Below are 25,100 nucleotides of genomic sequence, written 5' to 3'. Positions count from 1 at the left end.
ATGACCAAATATTCATTCCACCAGGGAATGTACACACGGAATGGTCCATATTTTTCAAAGAAACTGGAAGGAATGAGGTTGTGTGTGTGGTAGTTAGTGGCAGTAGTAGTACCATTAATGCCAGTTGCTGTAGCAGTTACTGACCACTCAGTGTAGGTTACTCAAAGCTCACAGGCCTAACAAAATACATAAACAATGAAAACTAGGATAATGTCATCAAAGAACATAAGCAAAGAACACACTCAACACAAATACTATCATGACAGGCTATAATGACCAGCATTAATTACTCTCACTAAGTTATGTCAAAATAATCTTAAAATATCCCCGAGGTCCCTACGGACACCTCGGTAATTGTAAAAATCACGACGCAGGTGGAATGGGTTAAGCCGATAGCAAACTTCTTAACATATGTTCAACAGTCAATGGCATGACACAGGTTACACAGAGAAGGACAGCAACATCTGCGAACAGGTGGCTATGAGCGAAGTGTGTTTGTGCCCGATCTTCAGTCGACAGAGAATAGTCTCAACGTGACGATCCCTGTTGAAGGGGGCCAAAAACCCACGTTTTGTTGAACCCGTGTAACTTGTTGCCAGTCTGTAGGGCCCACTGGGCCAGCCACTTCCCAAGGTGATATCTGTGGATACAGTCTATGAACGGACATCCGTCCGTTCACTGACCAGGACGCCAACATGGCTTGGAACACCTATAGTGGAGTTTGTGGTAGTGGTGGTGGGGTAGGTAATAGTTGAGTGGCAGGATAATGGTAACTGGATAGCAGAGTAATGGGAACTGGGAGGCAGGATAATGGGAACTGGGAGGCAGAGTAATGATAACTGGGAGGCAGAGTAATGATAGCTGGGTGGCAGGGTAATGGTAGCTGGGTGGCAGGGTAATGGGAATGGGAGAGACAAACCAGGTGGTCTTCCGTGAAGACTGGCCAAGTCATCGTCTTAAGAAGTGTGTGTGTTAAGGTAAGCACCAGAGACAGTGTTCCCACATCAGGGTTGCCAGTCTTGCCAAGTTTTCTCATTAGTGGTCAATAAATCTGCCTGGTAACACTTTCTTACAAAAGACTGATGCTGGAGAACCAGGTGTGTCTCATTACAAGTGTGTCTTACTGCAGGTGTGCTTCTCATTACAAGTGTCTCAGTGCAGGTGTGTTTCTCATTACAGGTGTGTGTGTGTCTGTCTCACTGCAGGTGTGTCTCATTGCAAGTGTGAGTGTCAATTACAGGCGTGGGTCATTTACAGCTTGTTTAACTGAAGTGTAAATGGCATAACTGAAATATAAATGGCATAACTGAAATATAAATGGCATAACTGAAATATAAATGGCATAACAAATATAAATGGCATAACTGAAGTGTAAATGGTACATAGGAGGCGTGTATATGGTGTAAATAGGAGGGAGGCGTGTATATGGTGTGCAGTGATGCGGTTTGGGTGCTTCTGAGGCTTGTGTGAGAATATAGAGGGCGTGGAGGATGGGGAGTGGGTGTGGAGGATGGGGAGTGGGTGTGGAGGGGAAGGGTGTTGAGAATGGGGTCACGGATAAGTTCTCTAATTAGAACTTACGAGTCCACTACCACCACCACTACTAGTGCTACAACTATTACTAACTATATGTATGCTAGCAGCTGCGCGAGCCAAGGAATGGTATCTCAGTATACCATCAGCCCAGCCTCCACCTCAATGCACGTAAAAGAAATATTGTAGACACAAAAATACGCTACAGTAACAAAAATATGTATACGTATGTGTGTGTGTGTGTGTGTGTGTGTGTGTGTGTGTGTGTATTTTTGTACGCATGTTCACTTTCATACGTATACATGTATGTGTGTATGTTACGGGAAAAGTTACATGAGAGTGGAAGCATGATTGAGGGGGGGTGGTAGTGTGAATGATTGAATGTTTATTGAGCATTGGGCGCACATTATCTCTGTACAACCTCCCCTTCTCCACCCGGTAGCTGTTAACAAGGGACTCTCCTGGCGAGTTCCCATCTATTAACTTTCTGCTCCCACCAAGTCTGTATGAAATTCCACTCATTTCATTTGATATGTGTTGGTTTTCTCGTTTGTTACTTTAACTGGACCTGATCTGACTTACGTATTTTAACGTATTTTTTTTTTCGTTAGTCCTCATCATTTCTTTTAAAGGCTTTCTATCACTTGACTGCTTGTTCAAGTTTTTAACACTGTTGTTCGTCTCTTTTTACCCTTTTTTTGATCGAACTGAGTCACTCGACACCTGCGAGACAAGGTGGGCAGTTTGATTTATACACTACATCAAAAACTTGACCTCATCTGCAACTGAACACAGGAGTGTTGCTCCTGCCTTTGTAACTGATCATCTGTTGCATTTAACGCCCTGCAGCAAACCTACATAGAGTACACCAAGCTGTGAAGCAACTGTTGGCGTCTGTACTCTCAGTCCAGGGCTGAAGTTTACACCAGTCACGTCCACCAGTGACTTCCTCGTCTCAGTCTTCCCGTTCACACACCGTGACGACTCGCAGCTACTTGCCACATCCATCGGCACATCGGGAATTCCATCCGTCTGGTGTATATATTACCTTCGTTTCACCACATTCATTTATGCATTACATTTTTCATTATTTACTGTAGCTGGAAAAATTTTCATCTTTTAACTTAAACTGTATTTTCTTATTTATTTTTCTACATTTTCATTTCATAAAGGACTTTTTTTTTTCAAATACCCGATACAGCAATACCGGCAATAGTATAGTACTATTTCTAGTACTCCTAGTGCTAAAATTAATAGTAATACCACTAAGACTGCTACTCCTAACTGCACTACTATTACTACTGCTCCTAGTACAACCATTACTAGCACTATCACTACTACCACCATTACTAGAACACTACTACCACCACAGTTACCACCATTACTAGAAACACACTACCACTTACCACTACTACCCCCATTACTAGAACCTCTACACCACAGTTATAGCACATCCACTTTCCCTCTAGGCCTACCTACAGCTTGTACGTATGAAGAGGAGGGGGGGGGATAAGAGGTGGTAGAGGATGAAGGGAAATTAAAGAGGAGAATCAAGAGAATGAGGAAGAGAAAATAAGGTAAAAAAAGAGAAAAAGAAGAGACGAGTCAGTCAGTAACCTGATGACTAATAATTACCCCCACGAGTTGCTCGTTAATTATCGGGTTATTAGGCTGTTCAGTGACTGTCATTAAGTGTGCATGATTAGGATTTACCAAGAGATCGTTCAGTGACACCCGAGTCACGGTGATCAGCTGATCACTACACCTGAGGCCCTTATCCCGTACCTGGGACCCTTATCCGGTGCCTGGGGCCCTTACCAGTACCTGGGGCCCCTTGTTCCGTACCTGGGGGTCCGTGTTCCGCACCTGGGGGCCCCTTGTTCCGTACCTGGGGCCCTTTGTTCCGTACCTGAGACCCTTATCCCAAACCTGGGGCCCTTATCCCTCTCGAGGCCCCTACCCCGTACCCGAGGCCTTTATTACCTCCCTGATCATCTTTATCCCATATATGAGATTCTAATCCAACATACTTATACCCAGAAACAAGGGATGGAGAAGCGATCTTCTATTCAAGGCCCACATGAGTTTAGCTCTTCATGTAATAAAAAATTTCAGGCAATTAGGTAGGATTCATAATTACATAGGATGCATGTTCCATAAATTACCTTCAATTACATTAATGTCATGTATTATATTAATATTTTAATTACATTCCTCCCTCCAGCGCTAAACCCTCGTGGGTCATTCGGCACTTACATTAACTATAAATTTTAGTTTTCAATTTATTTCAGATTAAATTCGTTCCCAGATTACATAAAATCAGAATAAATTGCTTTAGAAAAAACTGTGGTTATATATTAGAACTGGTGAGTATATCATAGTTATCTACAGTGAGTATATCATAGTTATCTACAGTGAGTATATCATAGTATCTACAGTGAGTATATAACTAGCTACAGTGATATATCACTAGCTACAGTATATCACTAGCTACAGTATATCACTAGCTACAGTGAGTATATCACTAGCTACAGTGAGTATATCACTAGCTACAGTATATCACTAGCTACAGTGAGTATATCACTAGCTACAGTGAGTATATCACTAGCTACAGTGAGTATATCACTAGCTACAGTGATATCACTAGCTACAGTGAGTATCATTAGCTACAGTGAGTATCATTAGCTACAGTGAGTATATCACTAGCTACAGTGAGTATATCACTAGCTACAGTGAGTATATCACTAGCTACAGTGAGTATATCACTAGCTACAGTGAGTATATCACTAGCTACAGTGAGTATATCACTAGCTACAGTGGGCATATAATTATCTACAGTGAGTATATAATTAGCTACGGTAAGTATATCATAATTATTTACAGTAAGTATATCATTATCTACAATATATAGTTATTTACAGTGTATATATTGGAGTTATCTAGTGTGCGTACGTACTCATCTGTACTCACCTATTTGTGGGTGCATGGATCGAGTCACAGCTCTTAGCCTCGTCTCCTCGCTGGTCGCTACTAGGACCACTCTCTACTGCAAGAGCTTTATCGTACCTCTTCTTAAAGATATACGTGTATGTGTGTGTGTGAACTCGCCTAGTTGTGGTTGCAGGAGTCGAGTCTCAGCTCCTGGCCCCGGGTGTGTGTGTGTGTGTGTGTGTGTGTGTGTGTGTGTGTGTGTGTGTGTGTGTGTGTGTGTGTGTGTGTGTGTGTGTGTGTGTGTGTGTGTGAATAGGAACCAAACCAAGGGATTGATGGATAACCAGCTCTGGGTCTTTCGCAGAGTTACTAATTCCTCTTCAGATAAGAAAACTGAGACCCCTTGCTTTTAACTGTTGGCTGTGGGATGGGTCGCCAACCTGAATCAGGTGACATGCGCTTTGTTACAACGACGTGACCTGACCCAGGCTACATGTAATGACCTAGGTGAGTAATATTACAAAGGAGGAGGAACATGACTCACGTTGTCCAGAGGCGGCTGAGTGACGGTGAGTTGAACCTTCTCCTTGCAGGACCTGACCAGCTGGATGACGTGGTCACGTGGAGCTTTCTTTACATCCTCACCGTTGATCATGAGGATCTGGTCCCCAGGCAGTAGTTTGTCCTCGCTGGGGCCGCCCTCAGTCACGAACCTACACACAACAGTATTATTAATTATTATTATTATTATTATTATTATTATTATGGGAAACTGTTGAATTCTGTTTAGCAGACATATATTTTCGTATCTTCTGAAGAGGTCCTCAGCGATCAAATTTCGTATGTCTCCTATGGATACACACACATACATACACACACACACACAGCTGTGACTCGACCCCTGCAACCACACCTAGGCGAGTACACAAACCACAGATATGGTCAAACAAGTAACTTCTTGAACTCAATCCTAACACACACAAGACCATGCAAAGTGGAGGTGAGGGTAGACTGGGCGGAAACTGAAAATATCAGAGTGAAAAGGTTCCGGGGTAAACATAACACCCAGCACATCACCAGAAAGACAAACCGTATATCGTCAGCGGTATAAGCAAGATTAACAAACCTCAGAATAACATTCAGGAGCTTGAATACAGAATCCTTCACAACATTAGACATAATGCTTAACAATTTGACAACGGGCGAAATTATTTACAAACATTATCTCTCAGTCCACAGCAGGATTCGAACCTGCACACTATGCATCAAAGTACCCAGTACTTACGCCACTCAGCCAAATCCCAGTCTATGTACTTTGATACAGTGTGTGGAGGTTTGAATCATGCTGTGGACTGAGAGATCATGTTTATAAGACATACCGAACCCACACCCGGTTCAGCACGTGAACAAACTGGAAAAAATCTAAAAGTTTGCAACCAGGTTGATGCCAAAACTATGAGGAATGCATTATGAGAAGAGGCCGAAGGAAATGAACCAGACGACTTTGAAGGGAAGAAGGATAAGGAGAGATAAGACTACGACACAAAGTATCTCAAGAAATGGGGGATAGATTGTCTGATGTCACCGTGGTTGTTTAATATATTTATAGATGGGGTTGTAAGAGAAGTAAATGCGAGGGTCTTGGCAAGAGGCGTGGAGTTAAAAGATAAAGAATCACACACAAAGTGGGAGTTGTCACAGCTGCTCTTTGCTGATGACACTGTGCTCTTGGGTGATTCTGAAGAGAAGCTGCAGAGATTGGTGGATGAATTTGGTAGGGTGTGCAAAAGAAGAAAATTAAAGGTGAATACAGGAAAGAGTAAGGTTATGAGGATAACAAAAAGATTAGGTGATGAAAGATTGAATATCAGATTGGAGGGAGAGAGTATGGAGGAGGTGAACGTATTCAGATATTTGGGAGTGGACGTGTCAGCGGATGGGTCTATGAAAGATGAGGTGAATCATAGAATTGATGAGGGAAAAAGAGTGAGTGGTGCACTTAGGAGTCTGTGGAGACAAAGAACTTTGTCCTTGGAGGCAAAGAGGGGAATGTATGAGAGTATAGTTTTACCAACGCTCTTATATGGGTGTGAAGCGTGGGTGATGAATGTTGCAGCGAGGAGAAGGCTGGAGGCAGTGGAGATGTCATGTCTGAGGGCAATGTGTGGTGTGAATATAATGCAGAGAATTCGTAGTTTGGAAGTTAGGAGGAGGTGCGGGATTACCAAAACTGTTGTCCAGAGGGCTGAGGAAGGGTTGTTGAGGTGGTTCGGACATGTAGAGAGAATGGAGCGAAACAGAATGACTTCAAGAGTGTATCAGTCTGTAGTGGAAGGAAGGCGGGGTAGGGGTCGGCCTAGGAAGGGTTGGAGGGAGGGGGTAAAGGAGGTTTTGTGTGCGAGGGGCTTGGACTTCCAGCAGGCATGCGTGAGCGTGTTTGATAGGAGTGAATGGAGACAAATGGTTTTTAATACTTGACGTGCTGTTGGAGTGTGAGCAAAGTAACATTTATGAAGGGATTCAGGGAAACCGGCAGGCCGGACTTGAGTCCTGGAGATGGGAAGTACAGTGCCTGCACTCTGAAGGAGGGGTGTTAATGTTGCAGTTTAAAAACTGTAGTGTAAAGCACCCTTCTGGCAAGACAGTGATGGAGTGAATGATGGTGAAAGTTTTTCTTTTTCGGGCCACCCTGCCTTGGTGGGAATCGGCCAGTGTGATAATAAAAAAAATAATAATAAAAAATATTGTCTGAATTAAGAGAACCATTATCAAGGGGACATAAGTGGAAGTTGAAGACATAGTTGGGCCACAGGCATTTAAGGAAGTATATAGTCTCCGAGTTGACGAAAAGTGGAATGATTTGAGTGAGGCAGTGGTGGAGGCAAACTTAATACGCAGCTTCAAGAGTAGATATTATACAGCCCAAGATGTGTAATAACTAGCCAAACCTCAATGTAGTGTAGTGTTTTATCTAGCCAGACCTCAGTGTAGTAACCTGTTTTGACTAGCCAGACCTCAGTGTGCTGACCTGTTTTTTAACTAGCCAGACCTCAGTGTGCTGACCTGTATTTTAACTAGCCAGACCTCAGTGTGCTGACCTGTATTTTAGCTAGCCAGACCTCAGTGTGGTGACCTGTGTTTTAACTAGCCAGACCTCAGTGTGCTGACCTGTATTTTAACTAGCCAGACCTCAGTGTGCTGACCTGTATTTTAGCTAGCCAGACCTCAGTGTGGTGACCTGTGTTTTAACTAGCCAGACCTCAGTGTGCTGACCTGTATTTTAACTAGCCAGACCTCAGTGTGCTGACCTGTATTTTAACTAGCCAGACCTCAGTGTGGTGACCTGTATTTTAACTAGCCAGACCTCAGTGTGGTGACCTGTATTTTAACTAGCCAGACCTCAGTGTGCTGACCTGTATTTTAACTAGCCAGACCTCAGTGTGCTGACCGGTGTTTTAACTAGCCAGACCTCAGTGTGCTGACCTGTATTTTAACTAGCCAGACCTCAGTGTGCTGACCGGTGTTTTAACTAGCCAGACCTCAGTGTGCTGACCTGTATTTTAACTAGCCAGACCTCAGTGTGCTGACCTGTATTTTAACTAGCCAGACCTCAGTGTAGTGGTCGGGACTCATCAGTCAGTGCACAAGGCGGCCACGAACGCCTTCACCACCACAAACAAACCAACCAACAGTCTGTCATACACCGCACCCTGTGAGAAGCAGGTTGCCATGAAGGCTCAACTACATACTATAGCTAGTCAAGTGCACGCTTGATATATTTACCCACCTTGAGTATACGTGTAAATATACTGCAACACCCAGCAACACCCTGTATACAGACTGGTCGTCAACCAACACACTCTTCAAACATCTGTGTATACTCTCATAACAATAGTATATACTATCATAACCTTTGCGTATAATCTTATAGCGTTTGTACATGCATTCATAACCTTTGTATATAATCTCATGACATTTGTATGTGCAGTACCTTTAAAAAATATAGAATCCGTATTACGATAAAGGTTAGCACTAAGTGCTGATCCTCTGTTTTAAAGTGGGGATGTAAACTCTGACAGTGGTAAACCAGTAATGGTTAACCAATGACTGGGTCTTTAGTTGTAAAATAAAATTATCTGGAAATCTTTTTCTGATAAAACATCTGAAAAAAAACTGATAACAATGGGATATGTCCCATGGTTTCCATAGCTAGATGTGGTACAATAAAAGAGGGATTAAATTTTAGACTGTGTCGCCCAAGCGGTTGGTTTTGAGCGCACCATATCCATTAAGCCTGGCTACTACAACTGTCAGAAGTACTTGTAACTAAGCCTAAGCCTGGCTACTGGAACTGTCAGAAGTACTTGTAACCAAGCCTAAGCCTGGCTACTGGAACTGCCAGAAGAACTTGTAACCAAGCCTAAGCCTAGCTACTACAACTGTCAGAAGTACTTGTAACCAAGCCTAAGCCTGGCTACTGGAACTGCCAGAAGAACCTGTAACCAAGCCTAAGCCTGGCTACTACAACTGTCAGAAGTACTTGTAACCAAGCCTAAGCCTGGCTACTGGAACTGCCAGAAGAACTTGTAACCAAGCCTAAGCCTGGCTACTGGAACTGCCAGAAGTACTTGTAACCAAGCCTAAGCCTGGCTACTACAACTGTCAGAAGTACTTGTAACCAAGCCTAAGCCTGGCTACTACAACTGTCAGAAGTACTTGTAACCAAGCCTAAGCCTGGCTACTACAACTGTCAGAAGTACTTGTAACCAAGCCTAAGCCTGGCTACTACAACTGTCAGAAGAACTTGTAACCAAGCCTAAGCCTGGCTGGCTACTACAACACTTAATCAGTCTATTTACATTGCATGTTCACATATGGAAGTCATCGAACTGCGATGCGTGCGAAAACGCTCGTCCCATTTGAAAGATAGACTGTCCGGACACAAAAGGAACATATTTCTTCCATCACACTCCAGAGAGAAGCCTCACAGCTGACAGACGACCGAAGACCACTCAACGCCCTGTCAATTGCGGCTGTTTTCCCCGTCTTGGTCTTAAGATTCTGCTGTCATAGGGAGGCGGCAAGAAGCTGGCGAGACGAGGGGTCCCTCAGAGAGGCCCTTGATCCTTAACCCTTGACCCTGGCCTCCCAGGACGGGGTCACATTGGTTCCATTCTGGCACATATTGCGTTACGGGTCGTTGGTCTTGTTCGGGGAAGGTTGTGAGGAAGCCCAGAGCAGAAGTGTCTTCTGCAGGAAGAGGAAGAGTAGGAGAAGAAGAAGATAAACAGGAAGGGAAAGGGAAGGATGAGGAAGATTATATGGAAAGAAAGAAAAGGGGGATGCAGCTACAGGATAAGGAAGGGTTGCATTATAAGGGAGAAGAGGAGGAAGACGATGGGGTATTGAGATATACAAAGAGAACAAGAAAAGAGTTAAAACTAAGAACTTGGGAAGGAGGAAACATAAGAACAAGATAGAGGAAGAACGGGAGAGATAAAGGAACATATTAGAAAAAAGAGAACATCTGGAGAAGGAAAGATATGAGGGAACAGAGAACACAGAAGGTGGAAGGAACTCGATGGAGAAGTTAACATGGAAGACAGAAAGCTGAATAACACTGGAGAAGGGAAAAGTGAAGAACATGACAAAGCTGATGGGGGGAAACAGAGTGCTTTATTGAAGCGTATGAAGTGTGTGTGTGTGTGTGTGTGTGTGTGTGTGTGTGTGCGTGTGTGTGTGTGTGTGTGTGTGTGTGTGTGTGTGTGTAGGGGGGGGAAGGAAAGGAAGAAAGAAATTTTAATATTTACAAAGCTCTGGGATCAAAAGGTTATTCATCGTTTTATGAAATAAAACATTTCTCACACACCCTGCAGACACGCACGCACGTACGTACGCACGCACACACACACACACACACACACACACACACACACACACACACACACACACACACACACACACACGCACGCGCACGCACACACACACACACACACACACACACACACACACACACACACACACTCGTGGAGGAGTCACCCGGTTTGAGCTCGTGTTTTGGTGATAATTTCTGACTGTGCCATAAGGAATTGAGTGTGGGACATAGGCGTGTGCACGCATAAGAGTGCATATAATCACTTAAGTCCCGAAAAAAGGAAATATAAGTGATCACAGAAAAGAAAACAAAGGAAATAGTGGCTGAGTGTTTAGTGGGGGCCGTTGGAAGGGTGAACGGTTGTCAGGCCTAAATAGTGTTGCCATAATAACGCAGTGGTGTATTTTGAAGAATAAGTGCGACTCAAGACCAGGGAGATAAGACATATGTATAGATGTGTCAGTAAATACAGTGAGTGAGTGAAAAAATTAGAAGAGCTAGAGACTATAGTGCATACAGGAAGTTAGTGGAAAAATTACCGAGAAGCATCAAACATCAACTTCTCGGACAGGACAGACCCACAACATTACTCCACTGCCAGCCGCAAGTAATATTCACCTAGTTTGAGTTGCATGGGGTCAATAGTACCTGTCTCTAGCTGGAATTGGGGGTCACTCTCCTCGAGGTATCAGAATTAAAATAAGCAGCATTTACTGGCATTTAATAGAATTTAGAGGTAGCGGCATATAGGCGAAGCCTAGTGTATTTATTTTTGAACGTAATTTTAAACACAAGACAGTACAGTGGGAACCAAGAGATCGGGTACATATGCAATACATATGTAGTACATACGTGGGAAATAAGGACTGTTTACATAAACATATGCACACACACTAGGTGAGAACAGGATCTGCTGTTAGGCACTTGAATAGCTGTAGTACACACACACACACACACACACACACACACACACACACACACACACACACACACACACACACACACACACACACATGCACACATGCACACACACTCACACACACATATACAGGATTTCACACCTTCCTGTGAAGTGACCCTCTAACCCTTCCTGTCCCCCCCATCTCGCCCTCTCCTCTCTCGTCCTCTCTCTCTCTCTCCCCCTTTCTCTCAGCCTCTCTCTCCTCCTATCTCTCTCTTCCTCTCTCTCTCCCTCTCTCTCTTCCTCTTCTTTTTTTTCTTTCTCTCTTCCCTTGTCACTCCTCCCCTCTCTCTTACCTTTTCCCTCTCTCTCACTTTCTCCCCCTTTTTCCCTTCTTTTCCCCTGCTTCTACCCTCCCCTTCTCTCTCTTTCTCCCTCTCTCCCCCTTTTTCTTTTTCTCTTTCTCTCTCTCTTTCACTAAAAAAATGGTTGGGACTCGCAGGAATCAGGAATCAGATGACACGGGTACTGGTAGGGAGGAATGGATGGAGGAGCAGTGGAAAAGGGTGGAGCAAGAATGGGAGAAAATTAGGAGAGCTTTCTGAAAAAATGGAGAAAGAGCTCTCTGTGAAATGGGAAAAGAGGTTGGAGAAGGAGACGAAGAATTGGGAGGCACGAGTCGAAACTGCAGTAGCCAGGGTAAAGGTCCTAGAATTTGAGGTAAACAGGCTGAAGCAAGTCTCAGGGGTAGTGACCAGAGAAGACACACCATACAAAGCTGAGAGGCTAAACAGGAAGGAAGGAGATATGAATTATGCTAAGGTCATATCAGCCTGCAAAGAAGGGCCAGGGAGTGGAAGGGAAGAGCAGATGGGTGCAGATGGAGAGGGAGATAGGTCGAATGCTGAGGCACAACCATGCTACCAAGAGCCACTGGAAAAATCAAGGGAGAAAATGACCACATACAGACAGGAACCAGAGTCACAGAGGGAGAGGCAATGGGAGGAGGAAAGGGCAAAATCAGTGATTATCCATGGGCTTCGGGAGAGAGAGGAAAGGACACACACTGAAAGACGGCAGGAAGAAAGAAAGGAGATTGAGAAAATCATCACGGAAATAGGGGGAGAAGACATGGATGAGATTGTAAATTTTCAGAGAATAGGGGGGTACTTGAAGGGGAGAAACCGACCAATCAAGCTGATTCTCAGGACAAAAACAGTGCGGAACAGGATCCTCCAAGAGAAACCACGGTTGAAAAGCTCGGAAGAGTACAAGAAGGTGTTCCTAGACAGAGACAGAACACGAACAGAGAGACAGCAGCTGAGGGAGAGGACAAAAAAGCGAAAGGAGCTAGGAAAGGAGACAAGGATGGAACCAGAAGAGGTCAGTCAGAGCAGAAAAGAGCAGCAAGGGCAAGCACACACACAACTATCCTCAGAACCCCACAACCTATCACACCATCCCAACACACAATACAATCCATACCTAAAGCTTCCACCCAACCCCCAACCATAGAATCCCACAGTATGCTTACCAGGTCTCCCACCCCCACAGGCCCCCCAAACCACAGTGTTGGAAAGGAAACTGAAGGTATGGTACACAAACGCTGACGGAATAACAAACAAGTGGGAGGAGTGGCACGAAAGAGTCAAAGAGGCATCACCAGACATCATAGCGATCACAGAAACCAAGCTTACAGGTATGATAACTGATGCCATCTTTCCAGTGGGATACCAGATCCTGAGAAAAGACAGAAGGAACAAGGGGGGTGGAGGAGTGGCATTGCTGATCAAACACCGATGGAATTTTGATGAGCTGGAGAGAGGAGACAGCAGAGAAGAAAGTGATTACATAGCGGGAACGCTTCACTCTGGAGGTCCCAAGGTGATAATTGCAGTGATGTATAACCCACCACAGAACAGCAGGAGGCCAAGGCAAGAGTATGACGAGAGCAATAGAGCGATGGTTGACACACTGGCTGCAGTGGCCAGAAGAGCTCATGCATGCAGGGCAAAGCTCCTGATCATGGGCGACTTTAACCACAAGGAGATCGAATGGGAGAACTTGGAGCCACATGGGGGCCAAGATACATGGAGGGCTAAGATGATGGAGGTGGTACTGGAAAACTTCATGTACCAACACGTAAGGGACACTACAAGAGAGAGAGGAGAGAATGAACCAGCAAGACTGGACTTAGTATTCACCTTGAGTAGTGCAGATATTGAGGACATCACATATGAAAGACCCCTTGGGGCCAGCGATCATGTGGTTTTGAGCTTTGAATACACAGTAGAGCTACAAGTGGAGGGGGAAGCAGGAAGGCCAGGACAAATGAAACCAAACTACAGGAAAGGGGACTACACAGGAATGAGGAACTTCCTGAATGAGGTTCAGTGGGACAGAGAACTGGCAGGGAAGCCAATTAATGAGATGATGGAATATGTAGCAACAATGTGCAAGGAGGCTGAGGAGAGGTTTGTACCCAAGGGTAACAGTAATAATGAAAAAGCCAGGATGAGCCCATGGTTCACCCAAAGATGCAAGGAGGCAAAAACCAAGTGTGCTAGGGAATGGAAGAAATATAGAAGGCAAAGGACCCAGGAGGATAAGGAGAGCAGTCGTAGAGCCAGAAACGAATACGCACAGATAAGAAGGGAGGCCCCCCCCCAAAAAATTTCCCAAAAAAAGGGGGGGGGGGGGAAAAAAAAAACCCCCCCCCCCCCCCCAAAAAAGGGGGGGGTTTAAAAAATTAAAAAAAAAATTTCCCCCAACCAAAATTTTTTTCCCCCCCCCCCAAACCCCTTTTTTTTTTAAAAAAAAAAAAAAAATTCCCCCTTTTTTTTTTCCCCCCCCCCCCCCCCCCAAAAAAAAAAAACCCAACCCCAAAAACCCAAACCCCCCAATTCCCCAAAAAAAACCCCCAAAAAACCCCCCCCAACCCTTTTAAAAAACCCCCCCCCCCCTTTTCCCCCCCCCCCTTTTAAAATTTTTTTAAAAAACATGGGGAAAAAAATTTTTTTTTTTTGGGGGGAAAAAAAAAAAAATTCAAAAAAAAAAACCTTTTTCCCCGTGGGGGTTTTCCAAATTTTTTAAAAAAGGGTTTTTCTTTTTTTATAAGTTTTTTTAAAAAAAAGGGGGGGGGAAAAAAAAAAAAAGGGGGGGGGGGGGGTCTTTTTTCCCCCCCCCCTTTTTTTTTCCCCCCAAAAAAAATTTTTCCACCCCAAAAAACCCCCCCCCCCCCCCAAACCCCCCAAAACCAAAGGGAAAAACCCCCCCCTTCCAACCCCCGGCCCCCCCAACCCCACAGAAAAAAAAAAAAAAAAAAACCCCCCCCCAAAATACCAAAATTTCCCAAAAAAAAGGGGGTTTTAAAAACCCCCCCCTTTTCCCCAACCCACAACCAAACCCCCCCCCCAAAAAAAAAAAAAAACCCCCCCCCCCCCGTCCCCCCCCCCAAAAAAAACCCCCCCCCAACCCTTTTTTTTTAAAAAAAAATTTTAAAAAAAACCCCCTTTTTTTTTTTTCCCCGGGAAAAAAAAATTTTAATTTTGGGGGTTTTTTGGGGGGGGGGGGGGTTTTTAAAAGGGGAAAAAAGGGGGGGGGGGGCTTTAAAAAACCCGGGGGAAAAGGTTGGAAAAAAAAAGTTAAAAAAAAAATTTTTTCTTTAAAAAAAACCCCGGGAAAAAAGGGGGGAAAAAAAAAATTTTTTCCCCCCACAAAAAACCCCCCCCGGGGTTTTTAAAGGGGAAAAGGGAAAAATTTCCCCTTTAAAAAAGGGGGGGGCCCCGGGGGGTTTTGGGGGCCCAAAAACCCCCCCCGGGGGGGGAAAAAAAAAGGGGGGGAAAAATTTCCCCCGGGGTTTTTTAAACACCCGGGGGGAAAAAAACCCCCAAGCCGGGAAAAAATTTTTGGGAAAATTTTCCCAAACCCCCCTTTTTTAAAAAAAAAAAGGGGGGGGAAAAAAAACCCCCCCCAAAAAATTTTTTTAACCAAAAACCCCCCCCAACCCCGGGGGGGTTTTGGGGGGAAAAAAAAAATTTTTTTTCCCCCGGAAAAAGGGGGGGGGTTTTTCCCCCCCCCCTTTTTTTAAAAAAAATTTTCCCCCCCCTTTTCCCCTTTTTTAAAAAAAAACCCCAAAATTTTTTCCCCCCCAAACCCCCTTTAAAACCCCCCTTTTTTAAATTTCCCCCGGAAAAAATTTAAAAACCCCCGGTTTCCCCCTTTTTTTAAAGGAATATAAGGAAACCCCCCTTTCCCAAAAATTTTTTTAAAAAAAAACCCTTTTTCCCCTTTTTTTTTTTTCCCCCCCACAACCCCCCCAACCCCAACCCCCCAAAAAACAACCCCCCCCAAAAAAAAAAACCCCCCCCCCAAAAAAAATACAACCCCCCCCCAAAAAAACACCCCCACACCCCCATTAAAAACCCCTTTTTTTTCCCCCTTTTCCCCAAAAAACCCCCCCAAAAAAAAAAAGGGGCCCACCCCTTTTTTTTTGGGGGAAAAAAAAAAATTTTTAACCGGGGGCCCCCCAAAACCCCCCCCTTTTTTCATAAGGGGTTTTTAAAAAAAAAAAAAAAAAAAGGCCCCCGGAAACCCCCAAAAAAAAACCCCCCCAAAAAAAAACCCCCAACCCCCCCCCCCCCTTTTCCCCCCCAAAAACCCAAAATTTTTTTTGGGGAAAAAAATTTTTTCCCCCCAAAAAAATTTTTTTTCCCCCCCCATTTTAAAAAACCAAACCCCCCCCCCCCGCCCCTTTCCCCCAAATACCCTCCCCCCCCCACCTTTAAAAAACAAACCCCCCTTTCCCCCCCTTTTTTAAAACCCCCCCGGGTTTCCCCCCCGCCCCCCCCCCAAACCCCCTTTTCCAACCCCAAAAAACCCCCCCCCCCCCTCCCCCCTCCAAAACCCCCCAAAAATTTTTTCCCCCCCCTTTTTCCCAATTTAAAACCCCCCCTTTTTTGGGGGCCCCGGGCCCCCTTTTAAATTTTGGGGGGGGTGGGGGGGCCCCGGGGGGGGGGGAAACCCCCAAAAAAATTAAAGGGGGGTTTTTGGGGAAATTTTTTAATAAAAACCCCCCCCGGTTTTCCCCTTTTTTTCAAAACCCCCCAAATTTTTAAAAAAAAATTTTTTCCTAAAAAAACCCCCCCCGGGGTTTTTTAAAAAAGGTTAAAAAAATTTTCCCCCCTTTTTTTTTTTCCCAAAAATTTGGGGTTTCCGGGGTTTTTTTTAAAAAAAGGTTTTAAATTTCCAAAAAAAAATTTTTTCCCCTTTTTTTAAAAAAATTTTTTTTCCCCTTTAAAAGGGGGGAAAAAAAATAAAAAAAAACCCCCTTTTTTTGGGGGGGGGAAAACCCCGGGTTTTTTTTGGGGGAAAAAAATTTTGGGGCCCCCCCGGGGTTTTTTAAAAAAAGGGAAAACAAAATTTTTTTAAAAAAAAACCCAAAAAAAAGGGGGGGCCCAAAAACCCCCCCCCCCAAAAAAAAAAAAAACCCCCCCCCGGGGCCCCAAAAACCCCAAAAAAAGGGGGTTTTTTTTCCCTTTTAAAAATTGGGGGATTTAAAAAAAAGGGGGCCCAAAAATTTTTTTAAAAAAAAAGGGGGGGGGTGGGAAAAAAAAGGGGCCCCCCCGGAAAAAAAAGGAAAAAAGGGGGGGAAATTTTAAAAAATTTTTTTTTTTTAAAGGGGAAAAGGGGGGGGAAAAAAAAATTTTTTTTTCCCCAAAAAGGGGGGGCCAACCCCTGTTTTGGGGCCCCCCGGAAAACAGGGGAAAAAAAAACAAAAAAAAAGGGGGGGGCAGGTTTTAAAAATTCCCCTTTTGGGGGGGGTTTTTTAAATTTTTCCCAACCGAAAAAAGGGGGGGGGGGAAAAAAAGGGGCCCCAAGGAAAAAGGGGGGGTGTTTTTTTGGGGGGAAAATTTTTTTTAGTTTTAGATTTTCCCCCCGCACCCCCAAAAAGGGGTTTAAACCCCCTTTTTAAAAAAAAAAAAAAAAAACCCCCCAAGGAAAAAAATTTAAAAACCCCCAAAAAAAAAGGAACCTTTTTAAAAAATTTTAAAAATTTTAAAAACCCGGGGGTTTTTTTAAAAAAGGCCAATTCCAAAAATTTGGGGGGGGGCCCCCCCCCCGCCCCCCCCCCAAAACCCAAAAAAAATTTTTTGGTTTTTTGGGCCCCCCCCCTTAACCCCCCCCCTTTTTTTTTTCCCCCCCCCCCCCCCTCCCCCCCCACAACCCCCCCCCAAAAACCCCCCCCCCAAAAACCCCCCCAAAAACCCCCCCCGGTTTTTTAAAAAAAATTGGGTTTTAAAAAAAAAATTTTTTTTCAAACCCAAATCCCCCCCCGGGGGGTTGGGGGCCTTTTCCCCCCCCCCCAAAAAAAGGGGGGAAAAAAAATTTCCCCTTTTTCCCCCCCCGGGGGGGAATTAAAAGGCCCCCCCCCAAAAAAAAAAAAAATTTCCCCCAAAAAACCCCTTTTTTTTTAAAAAAAAATTTTTTCCCCCCCCCCCCTTTTCCCCCTTTTTTTACAAAATTTAATTTATTTTACCTTTTAAAAAAAAAAATTTTTTTTTTTTTCCCTTTTTAATCCCCCCTTTCCCTTTGGGGGGCCCCCCCCTTTTTTTTTTTAAAAAAACAAAATTTTGGGAATTTTTGGGGGCCCAAAAAAAAAAAAAAAAACAAAAAAAGGGAAAAAAAAACAAAAAAAAATTTTTTAAAAAAAAAAATTTTGGGGAAAAAAAAAAAATTTTTTTTTAAAAAAAACAATTTAAAGGAAAAAAACCCCTTTTTTAAAAAGGGAAAAAAAGAAAGGGGGGGAAAAAAAAAAAAGGAAAAAAAAAAAAAGGGGGGGGGGGGGGGGGGAAAAAAAAAAGAAAAAAAAATTTTTTTAAAAAAAAAAAAAAAAAACCCCAAAAAAAAAACAAAACCCCCCAAAAAAAAACCCCCCCAAAACCCCCCCAAAAAAATTTTTGGGGGGGGAAAAAAGGGGGGCCCCAAAAATGTCCCTTTTGGGGGGGGGGTTTTTTTGGAAAAAAAAAAATTTTAAAAAGGGGGGGGGGTTGGTAAGGGGGGGGGGGGAAAAAATTGGGGGGGCCCCCCCATTTTAAAAAAAAAAAAATTAATTAAAATTAGGGAAAAAAGTTTGGGGGGGGAAAAAAAATTTTTTTTAATTTTAAAAAAACAAACCCTTTAAAAAAAACCCCCCCAAAATTTGGGAAAAAAAAAAAGGGGGGAAAAGGCCCAAAAAAAAGGGAAAAAAAAAAACCCCCCTTTTTTTAATTTTTTCCCGGGGGCCCCCCCCTAAAAATTTTAAAAAAAAAAAAATTTCCCCCAAAAAAAAAAAAAAAATTTTTTAAAGGGGGGCCCCTTTTTAAAAAAAGGGGGGGAAAAAAAAGGGGGGGAAAAAAAAAAAAAAAATTTTTTTTTTTAAAAAAAATAAAGGGGGAATTTCCAAAATTTTTTTTTAAAAAAAAAATTTTAAAAAAAAAAAAAAGGGGGGGGGGAAAAAAAAAAAAAACAAGGGGAAAAAAAAAAAAAAAAGGGGGGAAAAAAAGGGGGAAAAAAAAATTTTGGGCAAAAAAGGCCCAGGGAAGCTTTTACAGCCCCCCCCGGCCGTATCTCGCACTGCTTGACAGTAGGGGCTGAAGTCCTGCATGAGGAGGGGCACGCCGCCCCTTTGGAGATGCTCCCCCTTTTTCCTTTTTGCCGCCCCCCCTCATCTGCGCCCGCTTGACAGAGAGAACAGAGCAAGACGTCTCATCTCCCGGGGGGACCCACCCCGGATAGATCTGCCCTCAGAGAGCCTTCAACAAAAGGAGGGGGTGGCCTTCCCGTTATGACAAAGGCCAAATTGTCAAAATCCCACACTTGATCCATTTTAAAAGGACAGCGTGAAACAAGTTTTTATCCCAAACAAGACGGGGGAAAGCAGCAACTTCACTTTGGAAAATTTTTCCAGAAATACCCATCGGGAGATCAAAATTCCCCGGGATGACCCCGAGTAGGGAAAAATACTTTCCGTACAGCATAATGATGTCAACGAGAAAAGTCAGTTGATCAAATAAAAAATGCTGGCCCACAGATGGCTCCAACTTCATCCTGTCCGGGTACTTGTATGTCTCATAACAAAAAAAATGCTTTCAAATGAGTTTGGATGAGGTAAACCCTTTAGCTTCCCAATAAAGTTGGGGAACCCTTTAAACCCTGTAAATAGCTTGTCAAAAAAGGGTTTTGGGGATCCTTAACCTTGTAAAACCCCTTTTGAAAAAAAAAGAGAGAGAGAGAGAGATATTATCTCTTTACAGAGATAACTATGAAGAGGGAAGGCCCTAACGAGTTTCCTTTCCCCAAATGTAAGAAGATTTTCCGGGAAAAAAAGAGGAGAAAACGAGAAGAGGGAAAAGGGAAAGGCAAGAAGAGGAGAAGGAAGAAGAGACAAGGAAACGAAAGGAATAAGAGAAAAAGAAAATGAGGATCGATCCCCCCGCCGGAAAACACGAAAATGTCAGCCTATAAAGAATTAAAAAGATGGAGTTTCAACTTATTCCCAAACTCCTCCCCTCATTTTCTTTTTTTCTCACTCTACCCCTTCCACTCCACTCTTACCCCCCCACCCCCTTTATCCTCTTCCACCTCCCCTTTACCCCCTCTCCACCTCATTTACCCCTTTTCCACCTCACCTTCCCCTTCCACCCCCACCTTACCCTCTTCCCCCTTCACCTTCCCCCTTTTCCACTATTACTTCTTCCCCCCCCCACCCCTCTTCCCCTCCCCCTTTCCCCTCCCCCTCCCTTCCCTTTTCCACCTCACTTACCCCCTTCCACCCACCCATCCCTTCCCCCCTTCCCCTTCCCCCTTTCCACTCACTCACCCCTCCACCCACCTTACCCCCCCCACTTACTCCCCTCTTCCCCCTCACCTTCCCCCTTCCACTCACTTCCCCCCTTTCCACTCTCCCCACTCTTCCACTCACCCTTCCTTTTTCACCCCACTCCCCCTCTTCCCCCTCACCTTCTCCCTTCCACCTACCTTACAAAAAATTTTTTTTTTTTTTTTTTTTTTAACGGGTTTTGACAGGGTTTAAGGACCCCAGCTTTATTGACAGCTTTTTTAAGGTTAAGGATTCCTAACTTTATTAAAGCCAAGAGCTGTTACCTACATCAGTCATTTGAAAGTTTTTGTTTGAGACAACAAAAAACGGGATGGTTGGGATCGGGGCCCAAATTTTTCATTTGATCAATGACGTTATCTCGTTACCTTAGCTGTCGAATGTTTTCCCATACCAGTCATCCTGGATGTAGGATCTCAGAGGGGGGATGTTCGGAAGGGCAGGAGGGAAGTTGCGTTTTCCCGCCCGTTTGGGCATGCTTGTTTACGCTGCCCTCGAAGTGGATCCAAGTTTTATTTTGAAATTTGGCCCTTTGTCAAACAGTAAGGCCACCCACACCCCCTCCTATGTGAAGGCCCCCTGCTGAAATAAAGATCTATCCAGGAGGGGTCCAGGCAGAAGACGTCTTCCTTTTCCTCCCTGTAAACAGCCGGATGGGGGGGGGGCGGGAAACCAAGAAAGTGGAGAACCAAAGGTGTGAGGTATTTTGCCTCACGGGATCTTGCAACCCACGTACAGATGGAGCGGGGTGCTGTTTTCCCTTGCCTTGTTTGAAAGTTTTACAACAGGGTTTCTTCATGGTTATTTTGGGAGTCACCACCCCGATATAACTTCTTCTCCAGGTGCCAAATCGTCCCATTCACCCTTATTACTGCGCCAGCATTACCATCATGGTGCCAGAGACGAAATCATTTGGTTTTTTCGGGGAAAAGTTATCCACTATTTCCCGCGATATAGCTCCCAGCGGGATTGATGGCTTAGAGCAGCTGGATTTTTTCCCCTTGGGTAAGGGGAAAGCGGTACAGTCGTCTGAATGATGGGTTTTGGGATGAGATGAAGGGTCGTTGGAGAATTCCAAACAGTGGACCCAGCCAATTTCTTTGGGGAAAGCTTGCCCCCAAAAGGATGCCTTGTGATTTGTTTCCCTTGAGGACAATTAGATCTTCCTGAAGGTAATCACTGAGGAGACATAGGGGAGCCCAAACCCCGTGCTGGTTTTTCTAAGAGGCCCGGGGCCACACCCGGTCGAAAGGCCGCAATGTCCAGTGCTACCACACAGCTGATTTGATTCATCCAGTGACTGGGCACAGTGGAGAGGTTTAACAAAGATCAGCAGCAGAGTAACCTTTTCCCGAAGCCAATTTAGATCCAAAAAAGTGAGTGGTGGTCAAAAAAACTGTCATTTTTTCTTTAGATTTTTGTCTCAAGGATCTTTCCAGGGTTGAAGAGTGACATTCTGTAGTTGCTGATTTCGCCCGCTCTTTTTTTTGTGAAAGGGGTCATTTGCCTTTCCCTGGAGAGGGCCATTTTCACTAAGGGAGGGTGAAAGATGGGAAAATGTGCTAGCTGGCTGACATCTTTCAAAATCTTGGGGTCAATTGTCTGGGCCCGCCTTTTTTTTCAAGGGGTTTAAGAAGGGAAAAGCACCTCTCCTGCCTTATTTTCACTGACAGTTTTGAATTTTTGAGCAGCCAAGGAGGGTCCCCTTTCGGATCAGGGAACTTTCATTTTTCAGAAAGGTTCAGCAAAGAGGTCCGCCCTCTGACTATAGAGAGGGGGCCCACGGGAAACGATAATGTTTGATCCGAGGAAGGGGAAGGTAGCTCCAAATAACAGGATGAAGAACGATCTGCTTAGAAAGAACGATGGTTAAAAGGCAACAGGCAGGATGAAGGATAAAGAGGATGGAAGGGGAGGAGAGAGGATGGAAGGGGAAGATGGAAGGGAGGAGGAAAAATGAAAGGAAGGGCGCAGGGAAGGCGGGAGGATGGGAGGGATGGAGGGGAGGATGGGAGAGGAGGATGGGAGAGGAGGATGGGACAGATAAGGCCATTAAGTAAAAGCTAACCCCACACTAGAACATGTAGTGAGAACCTTACTAGAGGAATGGAGGGGATGATGGGAGGGATGAAGGAATGGAGGGGATGATGGGAGGGCTGGAGGGGAGGATGGGAGGGATGGAGGGGAGGATGGGAAGGATGGAGGGGAGGATGGAGGGGAGGATGGGAGGAATGGAGAGGAGGATGGGAAGGATGGAGGGGAGGATGGGAGGGATGGAGGGGAGGATGGGAGGGATGGAGGGGAGGATGGGAAGGATGGAGGGGAGGATGGGAAGGATGGAGGGGAGGATGGGAAGGATGGAGGGGAGGATGGAGGGGAGGATGGGAAGGATGGAGGGGAGGGACCAGTCATCAGTCTGGCTCACTCAGGCAAAATCACTTTTTTTCCCCAAAATTCAGAGACAAACAAACAAGAAATACCTAAACTCAAGACCACAAAATTTTCAAGGCTTGAAGCAAGATTTGTGGCGAGAGAGAGAGAGAGAGAGAGAGAGAGAGAGAGAGAGAGAGAGAGAGAGAGAGAGAGAGAGAGAGAGAGAAAGCACATCACCAACGGTCCAAACAGAAGGCGATCTCAAGCTGCAGCATCCTCAGCAGAGGCTGTAGTGGATGTACTGTATGATGAACCGGCAAGCAACAACAGCCTGGGGGATCACCACGTCACTTGGGACGCTTACCTGCACAACGCTGGTAGATATGGGAGGGAAGGAGGTCTATTGGGGAGGGAGAGAAGGGGAGGTATAAACAACGGTGGTGGAAGAGGAAAGGAAACAGAAAAATTATAGATATGTTTTAAGGAGAGAGATACTGGAGCACATGGGAAGTCTTGGAGAGTCCATACAGAGGTTATCTGCTGAGGACTATCTACAATTATCTAAATGGATGAGGCAAGGATAGTAAAGCAAAAGGCTCGCTCTCTATTCTCCCCTCCCCGGCCACTGCCGGCATGATCCAGGGAACAACACTCACCATACCACCCAAGATAGATACGCGAGGATGGAAGGCATGGGCTACATCTACCACTACTACAACAGTAGGGCTATTACTACAACTACTTCCACTCACAAAGCTGCTTCTACCTCTCCTTCGTCATTAAAATGAAACTAAATTCTTCTGTCTGCGCTGGAGGTGAACTTTAACCACCAGATACCGTGCGCAGTTATCACCGTGTTGTGGACTCCAGCTGACTCCTATGTCCGCAAAGCGAGCGTTCAACATCTTCTGTGGGAAGACTACTGTATTCCAAGGCTTCACAACTCTGAATATAAACACTCATGGCTCCTGTGTTAAACCTCATCCCACGGAGTTTCGTACCACTGTTTCGTGTAGCTGCATCACACGGAGTTTCGTACCACTGTTTCGTGTAGCTGCATCACACGGAGTTTCGTACCACTGTTTCGTGTAGCTGCATCACACTTTTAAAAGATTTCAATTCCTGAGGATTTCGAAAATGTTTTATATCTTCAAGGTTTGTAATACCTGGAGTTTACCTGGAGGGCATTCCAGGGATTAACGCCCCCGTGGCCCGGTCCATGACCAGGCCTCCTGGTGGATCAGAGCCTGATCAACGAGGCTGTTACTGCTGGCCGCACGCAGTCCAACGTACGAACCACAGCCCGGCTGATCTGGCACCGACTTTAGGTATCTGTCCAGCTCCCTCTTGAAAACAACCAGGGGTCTATTGGTAATTCCCCTTACGACTGATGGGAGGCTGTTGAACAGTCTTGGGCCCTGGACACTTACTGTGTTTTCTCTTAATGTGGCATGAGATCTCAAAGTGTTCGCTTCCGGAGAGAGAGAACAAGTTGAGTGATACAGTCTTGCTTTATACAGTCTGGTTTGTTCCTTAATGATGAAACAAGTGATGTTGCTATTCCTTATAGCCTTTCAAGTTTATCTCTTTTAAAGGAGGGACAAGAACTGGACACTATATTCAAGATGGGAGTTTGACAAGGACATTGCAATGTTAACATTATTTCGGATGGTTTGTGCTCTATGTTTCTTGCTATGAAACCAGACATCAGGTTGACAATATTGCTTGCATCAAGACATTACTATATATTTCAGATCATTGCTTAAAATTACTCAAAGGTCACTTGTGAGTTGATTGTGCAATAAGAGACGCTCATAACTTATATATCCAGGATGTATTACCTTGCACACTAGACTTCACCAGCAACTCTCCTGACCACTGTGACACGCTCTCCACCTCACCCTCTATCTAGCTAGAGTCGTTCCCCGCAACGGATCTTCCTGATTTCTTACTAATTTCTGCAACACTGCAAGCTCCTGATGTGTAAATTGCAACGCGAAAGGCTAAGAGCTATTATTCAACTCCCTCCGTGGTTGTTTTTTTTGTGTGTGTATAATATATATATATATATATATATATATATATATATATATATATATATATATATATATATATATACATATTATACACACACACACAATGGGTTATTATTTTCATATTTCCCCGATGGTGTATAAGGCAGACGACGCCATCTTTGCATCAAGAGGAGACAACAAAACGCTCGACCCAGCCATCAGCTCGCAAACATTTTCGTGGCTACACGAGCCAGGGAGGAAAAAAGAAGAGATGGGAAGAATTCATATCGGGCCATCGAACGCGTCTCCACCATTCTCATATTGATTTCAAATTTGTCTGAACTGTCAAATAAAAGACATAAATTGAACACTGCACTGCCATTCGAATAAAATACCTTCATATTATTTTGGTATTCAAAGTTACAATGAATTGATACATGCTAAACACGTAGGTATGAAGCTACATACGTACGTATGTATATGTATCAAGTCACCAAATTGGTAGGACTCGAACCCACGGCGGCTTTGAGGGAACACGAGCCAGAGTACGACACAGCCATACTTTTGACATACCTTTGAAGAGTTTCACTACTC

General features: G+C 44.5%; 1 protein-coding gene across 11 annotated transcripts in view; it reads right to left on the bottom strand.

Annotated features, from left to right (window-relative positions):
- LOC128692988 (FERM and PDZ domain-containing protein 3) overlaps positions 1-25,100 on the bottom strand; it is an 838,384-nt gene that overhangs the window by 373,086 nt on the left and 440,198 nt on the right. For all 11 annotated transcript variants that reach the window (XM_053782415.2, XM_053782416.2, XM_053782410.2 and 8 more), the window contains one exon: positions 5,009-5,177. In XM_053782415.2, coding sequence (XP_053638390.1) covers positions 5,009-5,177 — 169 coding nt within the window. The remainder of the gene's footprint in view (positions 1-5,008; positions 5,178-25,100) is intronic.

The sequence above is a fragment of the Cherax quadricarinatus genome, chromosome 38, assembly GCF_038502225.1.
Source record: "Cherax quadricarinatus isolate ZL_2023a chromosome 38, ASM3850222v1, whole genome shotgun sequence".
Lineage (NCBI taxonomy): Eukaryota > Metazoa > Arthropoda > Malacostraca > Decapoda > Parastacidae > Cherax > Cherax quadricarinatus.
This window is presented reverse-complemented; position numbering and strand designations above follow the sequence as displayed.